Raw genomic sequence first — 18206 nt, forward strand, 5'->3', positions numbered from 1 at the left:
TGGCTCTCCCAAAACCATTTAAGCTTTGGTAAAATTATAGAATTTCCATTTGTAAATTTCTAATAAGTACAGAGTTTCCAAATTAGGAAAAGGCTGTTGTTAAATCATCTGATTAGAGCATATATTTCAAACTTTTTCTTATGCTTTTAATATCCCAGTCTATTCTTTTTGTTTCATGTGTAAGAATCAACAATGACCTTTGCATCATTTATGTCAAAACTTTCTATCCAATCTGGGGGAAAAAGAATAAAAGAACTAGGACTGAGAAGACTATAAGCATTTCACATGTTTTAATGTACTTCTTTCCAGAATATTGCAACATTTACCTATTTCAAATGTTTGGATAGCGTTCCTTCCTACGTCTTTATTTGGAGGAGATTTCATGTCAGTGGTCGTCTGGAATGGGTTGGAAATGAGATATTTAAGAAATATGTATTTCATATAATATGTAGTTATTAATTCAAGATGAAAATATAGCTTATTACCTTCAAGAGAGGATACTTCTCCAGAGACTCTAAGAAAGAAAGGACATGTAATCAGTGATATATAAATACCTCAAAGCCAAGTATATCTCCATGCAGAATGTGTTAATATGATGCCGAATCCTCAGAGTTAGCTTTGGAAATTATTAAAAGTAAGAAGATTGGTTTAATAATGCATGCAGTTAAGAATTCAAAAGTGAGATGTTTCCAATGACTCGTAATGAAAGTAGAAAAATGCACATTTACCAACATGTGCATGCTGGTCAATGGAGACAACAATGATGTCTAATGAGAGAAGCAAATCATGACCTTGAAACAATCAAGGTCAAAGCAGGTGGTAGCATGTAATAGCATTTATTTACATTTAATGTAATACATTGGAATGATTTTTACTATTATACCACAAGTGTCTGTCATGTTCTTTAATTTATGCTGTAATTTAGTAAGTGAAAATTTATATAATTCAATGGAGTGTAAAATTCATTTCTAGCTGAAGAAAATTTTCTAAATCAATCAACTTGGATATACACTTGTAGAATAATAGTTAACATAATCAACCATTTTTTCCATACCCATGGGAGCTACTCGTTTGTCTACATTTCTTGAATCCTCTAGTTTAGCCATCTTAAAGTTTCTTGATCCACTCATACAAGAAGGTATATAAACCATATCTAAGAAATAATGTACAACAAGCTTTCAATAGTTATTACAAAGGAAAAAGAAACAGAATTGTCAGAACTATGAGATATTAATAATGTTATATTATAAAAATCAGTGTAACATTTACTAAAAGTACTAATTTTTATATTCAGGAAATAAACTCTGTAATGTCTCTTATTTATAAAATTAGTTTGGTATGAATATTGTTAGTTTTTTTTCTTGCCAGTAGGAGGACATGAATTCAGGTCTCTTGTGTTTTTGACTGGCTTTCTTGCCCTCAGCTAGCCTCCACCACTTGAGCTCTGCCTACAGGCCTGATTTGTGCTGAATAGCTGGAGATAGTCTTCCATACTCTGGCTATGATGGCTTACAACTTGGATTCTCCCAGTCTCAGATCTTGAGTAGCTGAGATTACAGGTGTAAGCTATCAGCTTAAGTTTTTAAAGGATTTTTATGAAGGGACTACCATATTAAAACAAAAAACAGCTATTTTTAAAACAGCCAAGGCTTCTGCATTCAAATTAATCTGAAGATTATGGTTTGAAGACAAGAGTATCTTTTGAAAAGCCATCTCTAGGGGCTGGGAAGTTGGCTCAGTGGTAGAGCGCTTGCCTTGCATGCCTGAGACCCTGGGTTCGATTCCTCAGCACCACATAAGCAAAAAGGAAAAAGCCGGAAGTGGTACTGGGCTCAAGTGGTAGAGCGCTAGCCTTGAGCTGAAGAGCTGAGGGACAGCGCCCAGGCCCAGAGTTCAGGCCCCACAACCGGACCCAAAAAAAAAAAAAAAAAGAAAAGCCATCTCTAAGTAAATAGCAAAAAAGCCAGAATGGAGGTGTGGCTCAAGGGGCAAAGTGTTAGCCATGAACAAGAAAGCAGAAGTTTAAGCCCTGGGAATAGCACACAAAAACAATGAGTAACTAATATTGTTTTGTTTTCATGCCAGTACTGGGGCTTGGACTCAAAGCCTGAGTTTTGTCCCTTAGTTTTTTTCCCTCAAGGCTAGTGCTTTACTGATTTCTCCAAAATGAATCCTATACTTCCTTTTTTCCATTCTCTAGATTAGGCCCAGGGGAAACCATCCTGTATGTAACAACAGTTGATGTGACATTAAATTACAGGGACAACTTTATATATCCAAGTAAAATAAAGCTGTGTATCCTCAGGTATTTCAGAGCTAGATGCTTTCCCAATAGTAAGGAAGGAGGAAGAAAGGCCAAGTTTTGCTCTTCTTCTTTGACAAGTTGTGGTACTAGAATATATTTTCTAGATTTCTGAAATCTTGCTCATCTTTTTTCTGAAAAATATTTTCCTACCCTTCACTGTGAACTTCCTTTTTTTCCTCTTCATGTATGCCCTTTACTCACTATACTTCTTCTTCTTTTTTTTTTTTTTTTCTGGGGTCCGGTCATGGGCCTGAACTCTGGGCCTGGGCACTGTCCCTCAGCTCTTCAGCTCAAGGCTAGCGCTCTACCACTTGAGCCACAGTGCCATGTCTGGCTTTTTTTCTTTTTGCTTAGGTGGTGCTGAGGAATCGAACCCAGGGCCTCAGGCATGCAAGGCAAGCGCTCTACCACTGAGCCACCTTCCCAGTCCTCACTGCACTTCTTATTTCATTTTTTGGGGGGTAGCACTGAAGCTTGAACTCAGAGCCTGGGCACTGTCCTTTTTTTTTTCTTCTTTTTTTGCTTATGACTGGAGCTGCCATAGCTCTACTTCCAGCTTTTTGCTAGTTAATTAGAGAAAAGAGTCTCACAAATTTTCCTTCTTGGGCTGGCTTCAGATCGTGATCCTCATGTCTTAGACTCCTGAGTAGTTACAGGTATGAGCCACTGGGGCCTGGCTACTCTTTAATTTCTTTTTATGGGATGCTGAGACCTGGATTCAAACTCTTGATATGATGCTTTTTAATTGGCTGACTCTCTACCACCTGAGCTACACCTCTAACTCCTTAATTTCTTATTATTCATTCCTTCTTCTCTTTTTGTTTCCTAATTTCTTTCAAGTTTTAGAATATATTAAAATAGAACAATTTAGATAATTTCATGGCATTCTCAACTTATTAGGTTTGTTGGAGCTTGATAAGAGACAAATTATTGCTATTTCACTTCTCTTTTCCCTAACCATGCAAATAACAGGCAATTTTCTTTGGCTATTAGAATACATCAATGCTACTGTTTTACACAGCACTCTAACAAATCACCATTCATTCATTCATTTTTGTGGCACTGCAGAGGCTTGAACTTGGAGCCTTATTTTCTTGCTTAGCTTTTCCCACTCAAGATTGGTGTCCTCTCACTTGGGCCACAGCTCCACTTTCAGCTTTTGGTTGGTTAACTGATGATAAGAGTCTCATGGACTTCCCTATCCAAGCTAGCTTCAAACTGTGATACTCAGATCTCAGCCTCCTGAATAGTTAAGATTATGAATGTGAGCTACCAATGCCCAACTTCTATTGACTTTTTAAAGTAAAATACAGTTCTTACCTTCTACTTGTTCATTTACTGTATTTTTCCCTCTTGGATCTGCATCCCCAGATAAATAACCAGCACATTTCAGTGGAAGACTCTCAGAGACACTCTGTAAAAATTAATATCAATACTAAGTTGTATAAAGATTTCATAATTATTTTCAGATATATCTGAATTTCCTATTTTGAAAGCAGATATAAAAATAAAGTCCTAAATTGAAACCTGGAGCATTTCAGTAGAGAATCTCATATATATTTTTAAAATTTTTATTTTTATATGCTTATCAATTTTAAATAGCATGGAAGTCTAGAGGAAACATTTGTAGACAAAATATTACCTTATGGTCATATTTCAATAGGGAACTAACTTCAGAATAATCGAATCTTGTTTGAAAAATGGGACATTTATTATTATTATTATTATTGTCGGTTGTGGGGCTTAAACTCTGGACCTGGGCATTGTCCCTGAGCTCTTCAGCTCAAGGCAAGTGGTCTACCACTTGAGCCACAGCATCACTTCTAGTTTTCTGAGTGGTTTATTGGAAATAAGAGTCTCGCAGATTTTCTTGCTCGGGCTGGCTTTGAACCACGATCCTCAGATCTTGGTCTCCTGAGTAGCTAGGATTACAAGTGTGAGCCACTGGTGCCAGCTATATCTTTTTTTTTTTTTAAGAGACATTTATTATTATTCTAAGGAATACCATTAAACCTTAAAATACTTATAAGAATATAAATTATCTTAGTGTAACAATAAGACACTTGTTAACAAGAATCTTTGGAATGTGTGACTCTAATATTCTATCAGGAAGATAAAAATCTCAGGACAATCTCCAGCAGCAAACTGCTATATTGCTGTAGCTCATCTCCATTAGGATTTCCAACTCCCATTTTTCTCCATACTACTCCAAATTTACTGTCCTTGGATTTAAGGAAATATTCTCAAAATCTACTAAGTCAATGAATACTATGGGATAATTTTGTACCAGGGTACTTATGCCTATAATCCTAGCTATTCAGAAGGCTGAGATATAAGGATCACAGTTTGAAGCCAATTTGGTCTATGGGACTCTTAACTCCAATTAACCACCAAAAACCCCCAGAAAGTGGGAGCTGTGGCTCAAGTGGCAGTGTCAGCCTTGAGTGAAAAAAGTAAAGGACAGCATCCAGGCCCTGAGTTCAAGCCATAGTATTGGCACAGTGGATAAAAAAATAATATAAATAAATAAATAAAACCTCAGAATCCCAAGGTGATTCTTCATCTTCATCTCCTAATCCCAATGCAGACATCATTTCTAAAAGGCAGTCAAACATTAATGAGAACACTTATTAAAATGAATTTGAAGTAGTATATGTCCATGTCTATGTCCTTACATGAAATTACAATAAAAATAGCAAGAATGAATCACAATTAGAAGCCAGAAGATAACATCAACAACAACAACAAAACATTGAAAAGAAACAGATACCATTTTTGGCAGGATTTACAAACTTTGGTGTTGTAATAACAGTATTTGAAAATCCAAAAAATTTTAGGTATTCAGTAACTTACCAGTTTTATTATTTCTGTGCCTTCCATCAACATGAGTTAAGTTGTCATTGTTCACTAGCTCTTGTGAAGCACTCTCAATAATATTAGTGTCATTCTCTCCTTTTCCAATTGCTGGCTCAGTTTTTCCTTCCTATAGAAACAATAACAGCAACAACAACAAAATCCAAGCTCAGAAAGCATATTATTTGCTTCCCCATTCACTCATGCAACCTGTCAATAAGATATTATATTTTTGTGTGTATATGCCAGTACTGGGTTTGATCTCAGAGCCTAATTGCTGTCCCTTAGCTTTTTTGCTCAAGGGTGACACTCTATCACTTGGGCCACAGCTTCATTCTCCAATTTTAATTGGAGATAAAAGTCTCATGGACTTTCCTGCTCAGAGACTTGCTTCAAATGAAGATCCTTAGGCCTTAGCCTCCTGATTACCTAAGATTACACGTGTGAGCCAACATGCCCCTCAAGCATCAAATTCATGTTCTACAATTAAATGTGTATACATAGAAAGTGTAAAGGATAGCACAGGATGAGGCAGGAAACAACCCCCATAGGGAGGGGTAGCAATGTAAGTGGATAAAATTGCAATATACTTATGTGATAGACCGATAAAAGAGAAGGGTCGGTGCAGACCACAGAAGTTATGTATCATGTAAGAATGTTTCCAAGTCAGGCATAGATGGTGCATGCCTGTAATCCTAGTTATTCAAGAGGCTGGAATCTGAACATTGCAGATTAAAGCCAGCCCAGGCAGAAAAGTTCATGAGACTCTATCTCCAATTAACCACCAAAAAGCAAGAAGTGGAGATATAATTCAAGGGGTAGAGTGCCATGCTTGAATGAAAAAGCTAAGGGGACAGTGCCCAGGCTGTGAATTCAAGTTATAGTACTGATACAAGAAAAATAAAAAGGCCACGTTATAAATATGCTCCCAAAGAACCACTGGAGTCACAATGATAAACACAAACATAAACAATTATCTCATCAAGACAAATTTTAAGTATGCAGAAGGGTATACCATCAGCCAAACAAGCAATCATATAGAGCAGGCAGGCTGGACCCCTATTATCCTAACTAAGCAGATCCTGCTCCTCTGCCCAGATTGGTTGAACTCAGATTCGCAATCTGTTCTCTATTGGCTAGTTGAATATAAGATGTTTACGTAAGGGAACCATAAAAGTCTCCAAATAAGATTAAAAAAGTACACAAGTAATCTCAAAACATATCCTCTGTCATTTCTTTTTTTTTTTTTGTCGGTCATGGGGCTTGAACTCTGGGCCTAGGCACTGTTCCTCAGCTCTTCAGCTCAAGGCTAGTACTCTACCATTTGAGCTACAGCACATCTGGTTTTCTAGTGGTTTATTGGAGATAAGAGTTTTATGGACTTTCCTGCCTGGGCTGGCTTTGGGCTGCGATCCTCAGATCTCAGCCTCCTGAGTAGCCAGGATTATAGGTAAGAGCGAACAACCAGAGGTGTACCTTAAGTCTAGGATTTAAGATAGTTAAAACAAAACTTGCATTTCAAAAATCTTTCCTTATCTCAAGCAATTCTTTCTCCTTTCTTACTTGTAGATATTGTCTTATCAGAATAATTAACAAGAGCCAAGCCAACAGGCAAAAGCAGGAACTTTTAAGCAACCCACTTAGATAGAAAAGACAGTTTTTCTCACATTCTGGCAGAAAGGTAAAGATGAATGAACCTAATGGGGAAGGAAGGAGGACTAGTAAACAGTATTTCAATATAAAGATGAGACAGTGAATCCTGGTTGAGATGAAATATGATAAGCAAGTACAAAATACAAAACTTGAGTGACTTGAATGGTGATCTGAAAGATGATGGGAATCCATCTTCAGTGTTTCAATGCTATTTATTATTTAGGAAAAAATAAGTTCTTTTTTTTTTTCCCTGTTGGTTGTGGGTCTTGAAATCTGGGCCTGGGGGCTGTCCCTGAACTCTTCTGTTCAAGGCGAGTGCTCTACCACTTGAGCCAAAGCACCACTTCTGGTTTTCTGGTGGTTAGTTGAAGAGTCTCATAGACATTCCTGCCTGGGTTGACTTTGAACCATGATCTTCAGATCTTAGCCTCTTGAATAGTAAGGATTACAGGTGTGAGCCACCAGCGCCCAGCAATAAGTTCATTTTTGATAGGACAAATGAATGACAGATTAACACAGAGCCAGGATAGGGTCAAGATCAATGTCTTCTGATTGTGACATATCAAACTTGAGGCATACAGAACAATTAGAAGACAGAATGAATGCATTGGAAGTAATAGATACTACTTATGGAAAGCATATTGGCTTAAAAGATAAAAACTTATAAATATAATAAACTAGTATACTGAAATAATGACAAAGAACTCTGAAAATTTTCAACTGAAAGAAAGAGAACATAACTTTTCAATTATATATGTCAGTATTTGTTTCAAAGATATTCCCAATACCTATGCAAATGTTTAATTATGAAATATTGTAATTTATAAATTTTAGTGAAAAGATTTAAATATCAATTTGCCAAGTTACTAGAAGTTTTTGTTGTTGTTTGTTGGGGGTCAGTCATAGGGCTTAAACTCGGGGCCTGGGCATTGTCCCTGAGCTTTTTCGCTCAAGACTAGCATTCTACCACTTTGAGTCACAGCTCCATTTCTGGTTTACTTGTTAATTAGAGACAGTCTCACAGACTCTTATCTTGAGGCCTGCCAGGGCTGGCTTCAAACCAAGATCCTCAGATCTCAGCCTTCTGAGTGACTAGGATTACAGGTGTTACCAGCCACTGGCACCCAGAGAAGATAATTAAAATATAAAATAAAATGTTAAATTTTAAATTGTAGGCCAGGCTTGGTGGCATTCCCTTCTAATGTCAACTATTTGGAATTCAGCTGCTTAAAAGGCTAAAGCAGGAGACCAGGCATTTGATACTAGCCTTGGCAACATAAGACACATCACAAAACAAAAAACTAAGGGGGGGGGGGACAGGGGGAGAGAGAAGGAGAGAAAGGGAGAGAAAGGGGGAGGGGGGAAGAGAGAGACAGAGAAAGTTTAAGTTGCAGAGAAACAGAGTATGTAATTACAGAATTAGGCATTTTGAATTACCAATATGATGTAAAAAAGAATTGTAAAATCCAGTATTAAACATCTGCAATACTTCTTATAGCCTATTTTTACTATCACTGCTTGATAGTTAAAAACTGGAAAAAGCCATAGTTCCAGCTATTCAGAAGAGATGAGAGAGAAGGAATGTAGATCAAGGCCAGCATGGGCAAAAGGAATATCCTACCTCAAACCAGGCTGGGAATAGTGGTGCAGTTACAATTCCAAGTAGTAGAATGGATCAAGCAGTAGAATGTTTCTTTAGCAAACATGAGTTCATATTCCAGTACCAACATAAAAAAAAGAATTTTAAGTGTGTGTGTGTATGTGTGTTTCTGTACATACTCATATACATACATATGGAATCATTATCCTATCTGAAGATTTATAAGTCTTCATGGCTAGGAATGGACCACAGTGGCAGAGCAAATCTGTAATACTGTGTTTTTCAAAGACTTTCACACGTTGTCAAGAAGCACCAAATATTCACATAACAAGAATAGGGAAAATAAAATCTAATTAAAAAGATTCTTGAAGATGGAAGAACTTACTTGAAAAAATTTTGATACCTGTAAATATTTGAGCTTAAGGTACAGCAGAGCAGGGGAGCCCTCACCTAGCATAAGTTAGGCCTGGAGTTTCACAACTAGCCCCACCTAAACCCAATATAACCAACAAAAGAAACTACAACAAAAAACTTTGAATATTAAATTTAATAAAAATAAAATAATCATCTTCCAGAAATAATGTTAAATAATCTGTTGTAATATTTCCTTATGATTCCATTTATAGGTACCTCGTTTATGAAAAATAGTTACAAATTTTAATTATAGTCACTTGATATGTACATCTTTTATATGCAGATATTGTTAGGAAAAGACAAGTCAGAACAGCTCTAGACAGAAATGATATCTAGAAGTTTTTACTTTAAGAATGTAACATTTTCCGATTTAAGGGATAAGGATTACAAATGTTGTTCAGGGTTTAGGATACTCTGGTGATAGTGTACTTATCTAGAATGCAAGGCCTTTGGGTTTGATCTTAGCTACCACAAAAAATTTGTAAGAGAAAAAAACAAACTCCCTTTATTTACATAACTAGAAATTTCAATTCAACTGCTTAATTATAAAATTTCCCAAAAGTTACCGGATTATACTCAAAAGAGTAAAAAAAAAAATTAAGATAATTTTTTTAATCAAAGACCAAATTAGAAACCATAATAAGAGTTAAATATTAATAAATTATAATAAATCTGGTAGTAGAATGTGACTTCCCCAAAAGACAACAATTCCACAATAAATGCCTTCAGTGACACTGAAGTGGATGAAATTTCACAAAATTCAAAAGGATGATTTTAAAAGTGACCAATAAATTAAGGACAGTATGAATAACTGCTCGAATAAGGAAGATACTACAGGATACAAAAAAGGAATTCAGCAAGATTATCAAAATCTTGAAAAAATTGATATTTGGAAAATGACAAGCTCAGTTACTAAGTCAATCAAAAACCTCAGCTGAAAACCTTGACTATCATAACAATGAAGACTGAGATTGGAGAGATATATGTGCAAAGGAGCACAGGAAAAACAGTTAAGACAAAAAAAAGCAAAACAAAACAACACTATCTTACCATGGGATCAGGTGATAAAGAGGAAGGAAGAGAAAAGCTCTGGACTTTGACTGATGTTTTAGGAAGGCGTTCAACCACATCTTCTTTTTCATTATCAGAATTATTGTTATCAAACAAAGTTCTGGTTTCTACTTTCCTAAAGTCACATCTTGTTTCTATGACGATGAGAAAAACTATGTGAAAAAATATCTGTTATTTTTAAGTCAAGCAATAGTACAATAGGCAGTCTTCAAATAGCTTACGATTTTTCTTGGATTGTTGTGCTGCAGTCCATAGTTCTTTTAAGTTTACTTTTGGAACATTCTAGAATTAAAAAAAAGCATGAAAATAACAATGATCAAAACTGATAAAATAATTGTTATATTTACCACTACTGTATGGCCTAATATAAAAGGCAGATTTCTCCAGAATGCAGATGTAGATTATAACATCATGTCTGCCATTTATTAACATACATATTCTCATGGAGTAAGGATTATAAGAGATTTGTTAAGAGTTACTTCTAAATGTTACTCCTCTATCTCTAACATGCTATTCAATCACTGCAAAAGCAATTAGAGATTATTGTTTTAACTAAAATAACCAGAAGTTTTATCCTACTATAGTATTTAAAAAAACTAATACTAAATTAAAATTAAGATATTTACTACATCTTATATTCTGAATGTTTCTAGGATTTGCATTTGAATGAATTACCTCTAGAAGAGAAAAATGTGAAGCTTACTTTTTAATCTTATTGAGATGGGTTGGAATTGCAAACTATGGATTAAGTCAAAAGCCAAAGGATTATATATATTAGGCTCCTTCTAAAAAAGAGCAAATAGACCAAGAATCTTGTGAGGCAGTAATTGAGGAAAGAAAGCCACAGACTGCTACTAAACAGAAAGGTGTAACCAAATGTGCCAACAGTGGATACAGGGATGGACTGAAGAAAGAAATAATGAGGAAATTTTCTTTGCAATGAGAAATTTAGGCTAGAGTTAAATCATATGAAAAAGGGAAGACAAAAAGAGACACAGGAGAAGGGAGTAATTAGAGGTTGATTACACATGAGGGTACAAGAGAAAAAATATTAAGTATAGGGTTTGTAAAGAAACCTAAGAAAGACTTCTTCCATATATTCCTAAAAATATTGATTTGTATTTTGTTATAATTACTTGGTGGTTGTTATTGCTGGTCACAGGGCTTGAATTCAGGGCTTGGGTACTGTCCCTGAGCTTCTATGCTCAAGGCTAGTACTCTACCACATTAGCTACACTTCTACTTCATGTTTTCTGGTGATTAATTGGAGGTAAGAGTTTCATGAACCTTCCTGGCTGGGATGGCTTTGAACTATGATCCTCAGATCACAGCCTCCTGAGTAGCTAGGATTACAAGTGTGATCCACAGCATTAATCTTTTTGTAAAAACTATTGTAGCAGTCTAATTTTATACTATAAGGTAAGTAATGCAAGTAGTTAGACATGGTTATCTGTGACTACCTGAAGTCTGTAAAACCACAGCTATAACTAGGGAAAGAACAATGGAAAAAATAATGTTCCATCAATTTCCCACTTGGATAAAAATTGGTATATTCATTGCAGCACAGGATAGGTCTCATAATAATCTAAATAATAACCTAAGTTCATAGTTGTAGGACACTAGAACATACTGAAACTGTATTCTATTTTTATATGTGATATTTCCTTGATGTAACTCACCTGATCTTATATACTGATGAGTAGAAGGAAATATAATTTAAGTCACACTTTCAGAAATTCAGTGGATTTTATTATATATGTATGATATTCATATATAATATACATTTTTAATTATTTGGAATGCCATTATCTGTTTATTTATTCATTCTAAAATATTAAACTGTTTCTTGCATATAAAGCCATATTTTAGATGCTGCAGGACACACAAAAATATATTGTTAATCTACACAAGCTCATGATGATGTATGACCTTAAAAATAATTATGTAAACTGGTACAAGGATGTATAAAATTTGAAATGTTAGATTATGACACAGGACATTGAGTATTTTGAAAAACTAAAATTAAAAAAATACAGAAATTAATGTTTTACCACATTGTTACAGAGTCTCTGGCTTAGAATTGATTGTATTTGGGGGCAAAATGTAATTTTTCAATTAAATGCACAATGGATGACTTAGAAAACACCATACAATTCCATTGTAATACAAATTTTGAGATGGATGTTTAATTTGTATATTTCTACAATTTCTAATATTATGTTAGTATAAACACAGAAACCAGAGTAGAAATACAGAAAAATCTCTCCTAAAAATTATGGTACTAAAATAAAGTGCCTAGGAAAGAAAATAAAAGTACAAAACTACAGGACATTATTTTATTTTTGTTTGCTGTTGCTGTTGTTTTTGTTGGCCGTTGGGCTTGAGCTCCAGAACCTGAGCTTGCAAAGTAGCTGAGACACACTTCTAGTCCATTTTGTTTTAACTATTATATTTCTTTTTTCAAAAGCATCTTGCATTTATATGTGCACTAGCCTGGACCATGATCCTCTTTTTATGCCTCCCAAGTACCTGTGCCATCATGCCCAGTTTATACTGGTTGAGATGGAGGTCTCACAAACTTTTTTCCAGGGCTGGCTTAAAACCTAAATCCTCCAATATCCACTTCCTGAGTCACTAAACATACAGATGTGACCTACTACATCCACTTAGTCACAGTAGTTAATTATGACACAAACAATCCTTGGCCAAATTTTATGTTTTATCTATTATAAAAAAGATGCCCTTCATATACTTTACTTACCACTATGTGTCTTCCAGTCCTTTCAATGTATTTATTAGTCTTTGGTATTTATCAAGTAAAAAAGCAAAACAGGAGCTGGGAAGGTAGTTCAGTGGTAGAGTGCTTGCATAAGGCCCTGGGTTCAATTCCTCAGCACCACATAGGCAGAAAAACCCAGACGTGGCTCTGTGACTCAAGTGGTAGAGTGCTAGCCTTGAGCTGAAAAGCTGAGGGACAGCACCCAGGCCCAGAGTTCAGGCCCCATGACTGACAAAAAAAACCCCAGAGTTCAACTAATTACAGCTCATCTATAAAATGGTTTTTCTCTGCTCAACATTCCATATAAAATAGTGATACATTTTATTTTATTTTTTGTCAGTCATGGGGCTTGAACTCTGGGCCTGGGCACTGTCCCTCAGCTCTTCAGCTCAAGGCCAAGTGCTCTACCACTTGAGCCATAGCGCTACTTCCAGTTTTCTGGTGGGTTTTATTGGAGATAAGAGTCTCACAGACTTTCCTGCCCTGGCTGGCTTTGAACCATGATACTCAGATCTCAGCTTCCTGAGTAGCTAGGATTACAGGCTTGAGCCACCAGCACCTAACAAGTGATACATTTTAATAGTAAACCCTACAATACTACTTTTTTTTTTCTGGTCGTGGGGCCTGAATTCTGGGCCTGGGTGCTGTCCCTCAGCTCTTCTGCTCAAGGCTAGTGCTCTACCATTTGAGCCACGGTGCCACTTCCAGATTTTTCTGCTTAAATGGTGCTGAGGAATTGAACCCAGGGCCTTATGCATGCAAGGCAAGCGCTCTACCACTGAGCCACCTTCCTAGCCCTACAATACTAAATTAAGAGCAAGAAAAATACTTTCACAAAAGAACACTTTACCTTATTATCAAAATCATAGTCATCTTCATCTGATGAAGGCCAGGGGTCACCAGGACCAGGTGGTGTGTTGGAAAGCCTATTTTTAGAACAAAAATAGGTAATAAAAATGGATAAATTGAGTTCATTAGCTTAAGGAAAGCTAATGAAAAGTTAGCTATCTATACATTAAATGATTCTTTCTGATTGATATAATTCAACATTTTACTCTTCCTGACTCCATTTCTTGTTTTATAAAATTGTTCAGTAAAGACTGTTAGTTTCATATCAAAGTATATCAGTCAATACAAATAATTTGGCTTCACAAATTAATTGTCCTGAAGACTGTACTAGAAACCCAACTAATGGCTGACAAGACTTTTCTTCCCAGAACTGAAACAAAATGTGGTAACTTGCAACAAGATAGAAAGATGTTATCTACCAGGCATTGTTCAAAGACTAAGTTGGGTGAGTAAAATATGGCTGTCTCAGTTCTTTAGTATCAAAATCTTCTAATAAGAATGCCTCCCTTTACAATTGATGAAACAGTATAAGCAGTAGTATTTTGAAACATTTACAATGTCTGAATGTTAAATATACAGAAGTATACAATACAAAATATATATACTGTTACTGGCAATATTCTTTTCAGAGAGATTGACACATTAAAAGTTCTAAAAGTTCCTGTATAGGACATGCCTTATTCAAGTCGACAAAAACCAGTAAGTTTTTGGTATTTATTTTATTTTTTGTTTTGGCATGGGAACTTGAACTCAAAACCTTTTCTGCTCAAGTTTAGTGCTCAAGTTGAGCCACAGCTCAACTTCTGGATTTTTGTTGGTTAATTGGAGATAAGAATCTCAAGGACTTTCCTGACTATGGTAGCTTTGAATCTGAATCTTCAGATATAAACCTCCTTAATAGCTAGAATTAGAGGCACAAGCCACCAGTGCCCAGATTTAGTAAGTTTTTGGAAACCTTCATAGGCTACTCATACACTTAAGGGGAAAGAGAGCTTGAAAAACAAAAGTCCTAGTAGTCGTACCGTTGTTTCCATAAGTACTATTCTAATATCTTCCTCTGTGTTTCCAATTCCAGATCCCTTTTCTGCAGGGCTCAATGGTATTCCTCAATATTTAAACCTTCAATTTTAGGAAGGTGCATATTCCTAAAAAGACAGGCTCAGACAAGCTAAGTGGAGATGCGCTCCATTGTTTTGCTCCTAGGAAGTAAGTCAATAGCATCTCAACAACCCATTCTTAAACATAGGCCTGTTATCAACTACCCAACTGAAGCTCTGTGACTCATTTTCCAGCCAATCCTACCCTTTATATACAGGAAGGCCATAAACAATTGGAAAAAAAGCTGGGTGCCAATAGCTCATCCCTACAATCCTACTCAGGAGCTAGCCCATACAACAAAGACTGTGAGACATCCCCAATTAACCACCAAAATGCTGGAAGTGGTACTGTGACCCAAGAGGCAGAGTACCAGACTTTAGTGGGAAAAAACTAAAGAACCAGGCTCTGAGTTCAAGTCTCAGTACTGGCACACACACACACACACACACACACATACACACACACGAAAGAGAGAGTGAGACAGAGAGGGAGAGAGAGAGAAACAGAAAAGAAAAAGCAAGCAAGCAAGCAAGCAAGCGAAAAAGAGATGGAGATGAGGGAAATCTGCCATAGGCCACAAATCTAGTTTCCTGTGCTCAGTACTTCCAGTTCCCTGGTGCTCAGTCACCTTCTATAAATTGAGGTGTCAAAAGCAACAGAGAATCCCACATTCCTGTCTGCTAAAAGACTTCCCAGTTGTTCAAATTCTTGACAGTTTTCAAAGGAAACATTAGCTGTCAGTTCCTGTAATTAAAGAAACCAAAAGCAACAATCTGTAGAAGACTCCCTTGAACATTTTTGACTCCAAAAATAATAAAACATCTACACATAGATATTCTTCCCTTTCAGTAGTGATTCTTTCCTAGGACTTGGCATATATTACTGATATAATGCATATGGCATATGGGCATAACCAATTTAGATCTGCCCTAAAACCTTTTCTGATTAAAATGAGTATAAAGAAGCATAGTTGTGGCTCAAGTGGTAAAATAAAAGCCTTAAGTGGTAAAAGGTAAGTGAGGGTTCAGCACCCTGAATGCAAGTCTCAGCACTTTCCTAAACAAAAAACAAATTAGACTCTCTAAACTGACTAGATAGGAACTTCCATGTATGTATGTATTATGTATATATGCATGTGTATGTATGGACAATGAGTTCAAACCTCAGGACTAGCACAAAAAAAGAGAGAGAAAAGAGGGTAAGACATGACAGAAGGGATAGGTTTGATTGGCATACATTTTGTGTATGTACGAAAATATCACAATGAAAAGAAATATATCTATACATACACATACACACATAATACATACATAGATGGAAGTTCCTATCTGATCGGTTTGGAGATCTAGTTTAGCTATACATTAATTCTGATTTGTAATTCCCTCAATCAGCCTGGTTATATTCTTAGTTTGTCCTATTATTTTTGACAAGTGTAGTGACAAACTGTACTTTGTTTTTATACAACCAAAACAAAAAAGGTTTGATTCACAACTCTCTAGCAAGGGTGAAGCTCTGAGTTCAAATTCCCGTACTATCCCCCAAAATGTAAACATAAAGGTTTACATAACATAATAAGCTATCCAGCTCAGAGTAGAAAACTCAACAAATCTTAGTTTAAGTGTACGTACCAATTAGTTAAGCAATAACTTTTTCAATCTATAAATCCCTACCTGGTTAAAGAATCATCTTCGGAAATTTCATCGTCTATTAAAGAAAAGAGTACAAATAAATTTTAAATCAATAATAGAAAAACACAGAACAAAAGATGTTAAAGACTCTAAAGTTAGAGAGACTATTAGGAATGATTATTAGTTATACTAATGGTAGGCAACTAATAAATTAAGAACTCTAACTTCATTTACTTGGGAGTTATCAAATACAATAAATACTGGAGTTTATCAAATTCTGATGCTTAAGACTAAACTGCTATGTGCAGTGACCATAATTATAACTATATATCAGGATGACAGACTCAAATATTGGTAATCGAATCAGGAACCATAAGCCTACAATCTCAAACACAGATACGGTTTTTCTGGACTAATGGTACTAGAAACAATTACAAGACAGTATACTCATTTTATTAAGACACAACATAGCTTAGCCAGATTTTCAGTTTAGGATGAAACATCCTATCACATGGGACCTATATCTACAGACACTGTACTTAGTAGCCTGTCAAGATAGAGGAAACAGATCAGGGACAAAGATGCTTGCAAAGACTTTCTAGCTGCCAGATGAGAAGAGTTTAAGAGATATATAGAGTGCTGTCACTAACCCTCTTCTGGGAAAAATACTAATAATCTCTCCTAGTCTCCTAACCTCTCCTAGTTAGGGTCTATTGGCTCATACCTGTAATCTTAGCTACTCAAGATCTGAAGATCAAGGTCTGAACCAGCAGTGGCAAGCAAGTCTGTAAGATTCTTATGTCTAATTCTTATGGGGGTGTGTGTGTGGGGGGGGGGGGAGTTGAGGGGGAGGACAAAGAAATAGAACTAGATCTTCCTAAAATGAGGAGGTTATCTCCTACCTATGGAATGGTTTATTCCATGACAGATAAAAATGGCAAGTAAATTTGAGAGTTTTTTGTTTTGAGGTTGTTGTTTTTGCTGGTATTGGGGCTTGAATTCAGGGCTTGGACACTATCCTTAGATTTCCTGCTCAAGGATGGGATTTTAGCACTTGAACCACAGCTCCACTTCAGGCTTTTTGCTAGTGAATTGGAGATAAGAGTCCCATGGACTTTCCTGCCAGGCTGGCTTTGCACCGTGATCTTTAGATCTCAGGCTACTAAGTAGCTAGGACTGCATCAGGGCCTGGTAAAACTAGTATTTTAAACTAAAAAAACATTCACTACAATATTCTAACTACAGAATTACTATGGAAAAAAAAGAGTCTCCTAAGACATCAAAAAATCAGTGGTTACCAGAGATTAGCAGATGAGGAACAAAAATGTAGAGAACACATGATTTGTAGAGCACAGAAACTATTCTGATTATAACCTATGATACATACACGTCAGACATTTGCCTAAATCCTCAGAACATATAGCACTAATGGTGAACTTACCTGTCATTATCTCAGAATCACCACTGTAACATGTCTACTATTCAGCACTCCAAGCTATGCTTGGAGAGCACAGGGTAATGGGGGAATTTCTGAATATTCCTCTCAGTTGTGCTATGAACTGAAAATTGTCGTAAAGAATTAAGGTTTCAGGGGTATAGCCCAGTGATGCAGCATTTACCTAGGATGCATGAAGTTCTGGGTTTCATTCCCAGCATTGTAACAAGAAAAAATTAAAGAAGTAAATTAATAAAAAAGGTATTTACTGAATCTATTATCATATATTACATATGTTACAGCAGGACATAAGTCACTATAAAAGTGGGTATAACTAAAAATCACAGTAAGAGAATATGCATATTCTCTCCTGAACTGAAGAATTTGAAAACACATAATTCAGTTAGTGACAAAACTATAGTAAACTACAATAATGTTCATTTAAAAAGTGCAAACTGTTTATTGTAAAAAAAATCCAATAGAAAATTCAGTTCTATAAGTATGATTTGCTGTAATGTGAA

General features: G+C 35.9%; 1 protein-coding gene across 6 annotated transcripts in view; it reads right to left on the reverse strand.

The window, feature by feature from the left end:
- Ankrd30a (ankyrin repeat domain 30A) overlaps positions 1-18206 on the reverse strand; it is a 60954-nt gene that overhangs the window by 35664 nt on the left and 7084 nt on the right. For 5 of the 6 annotated variants that reach the window (XM_042696462.1, XM_042696463.1, XM_042696467.1 and 2 more), the window contains exons 6-15: positions 16293-16326; positions 13526-13601; positions 10118-10178; positions 9876-10030; positions 5159-5288; positions 4843-4901; positions 3626-3719; positions 1055-1153; positions 486-514; positions 327-396 (exon numbers count right to left, since the gene is read on the reverse strand). In XM_042696462.1, the coding sequence (XP_042552396.1) occupies positions 327-396; positions 486-514; positions 1055-1153; positions 3626-3719; positions 4843-4901; positions 5159-5288; positions 9876-10030; positions 10118-10178; positions 13526-13601; positions 16293-16326 (807 nt within the window). The remainder of the gene's footprint in view (positions 1-326; positions 397-485; positions 515-1054; positions 1154-3625; positions 3720-4842; positions 4902-5158; positions 5289-9875; positions 10031-10117; positions 10179-13525; positions 13602-16292; positions 16327-18206) is intronic. The other variant, XM_042696465.1, reaches the window with a different exon arrangement.

The sequence above is a fragment of the Dipodomys spectabilis genome, unplaced genomic scaffold (genome assembly GCF_019054845.1).
Source record: "Dipodomys spectabilis isolate Male_0828 unplaced genomic scaffold, ASM1905484v1 ptg000207l, whole genome shotgun sequence".
Lineage (NCBI taxonomy): Eukaryota > Metazoa > Chordata > Mammalia > Rodentia > Heteromyidae > Dipodomys > Dipodomys spectabilis.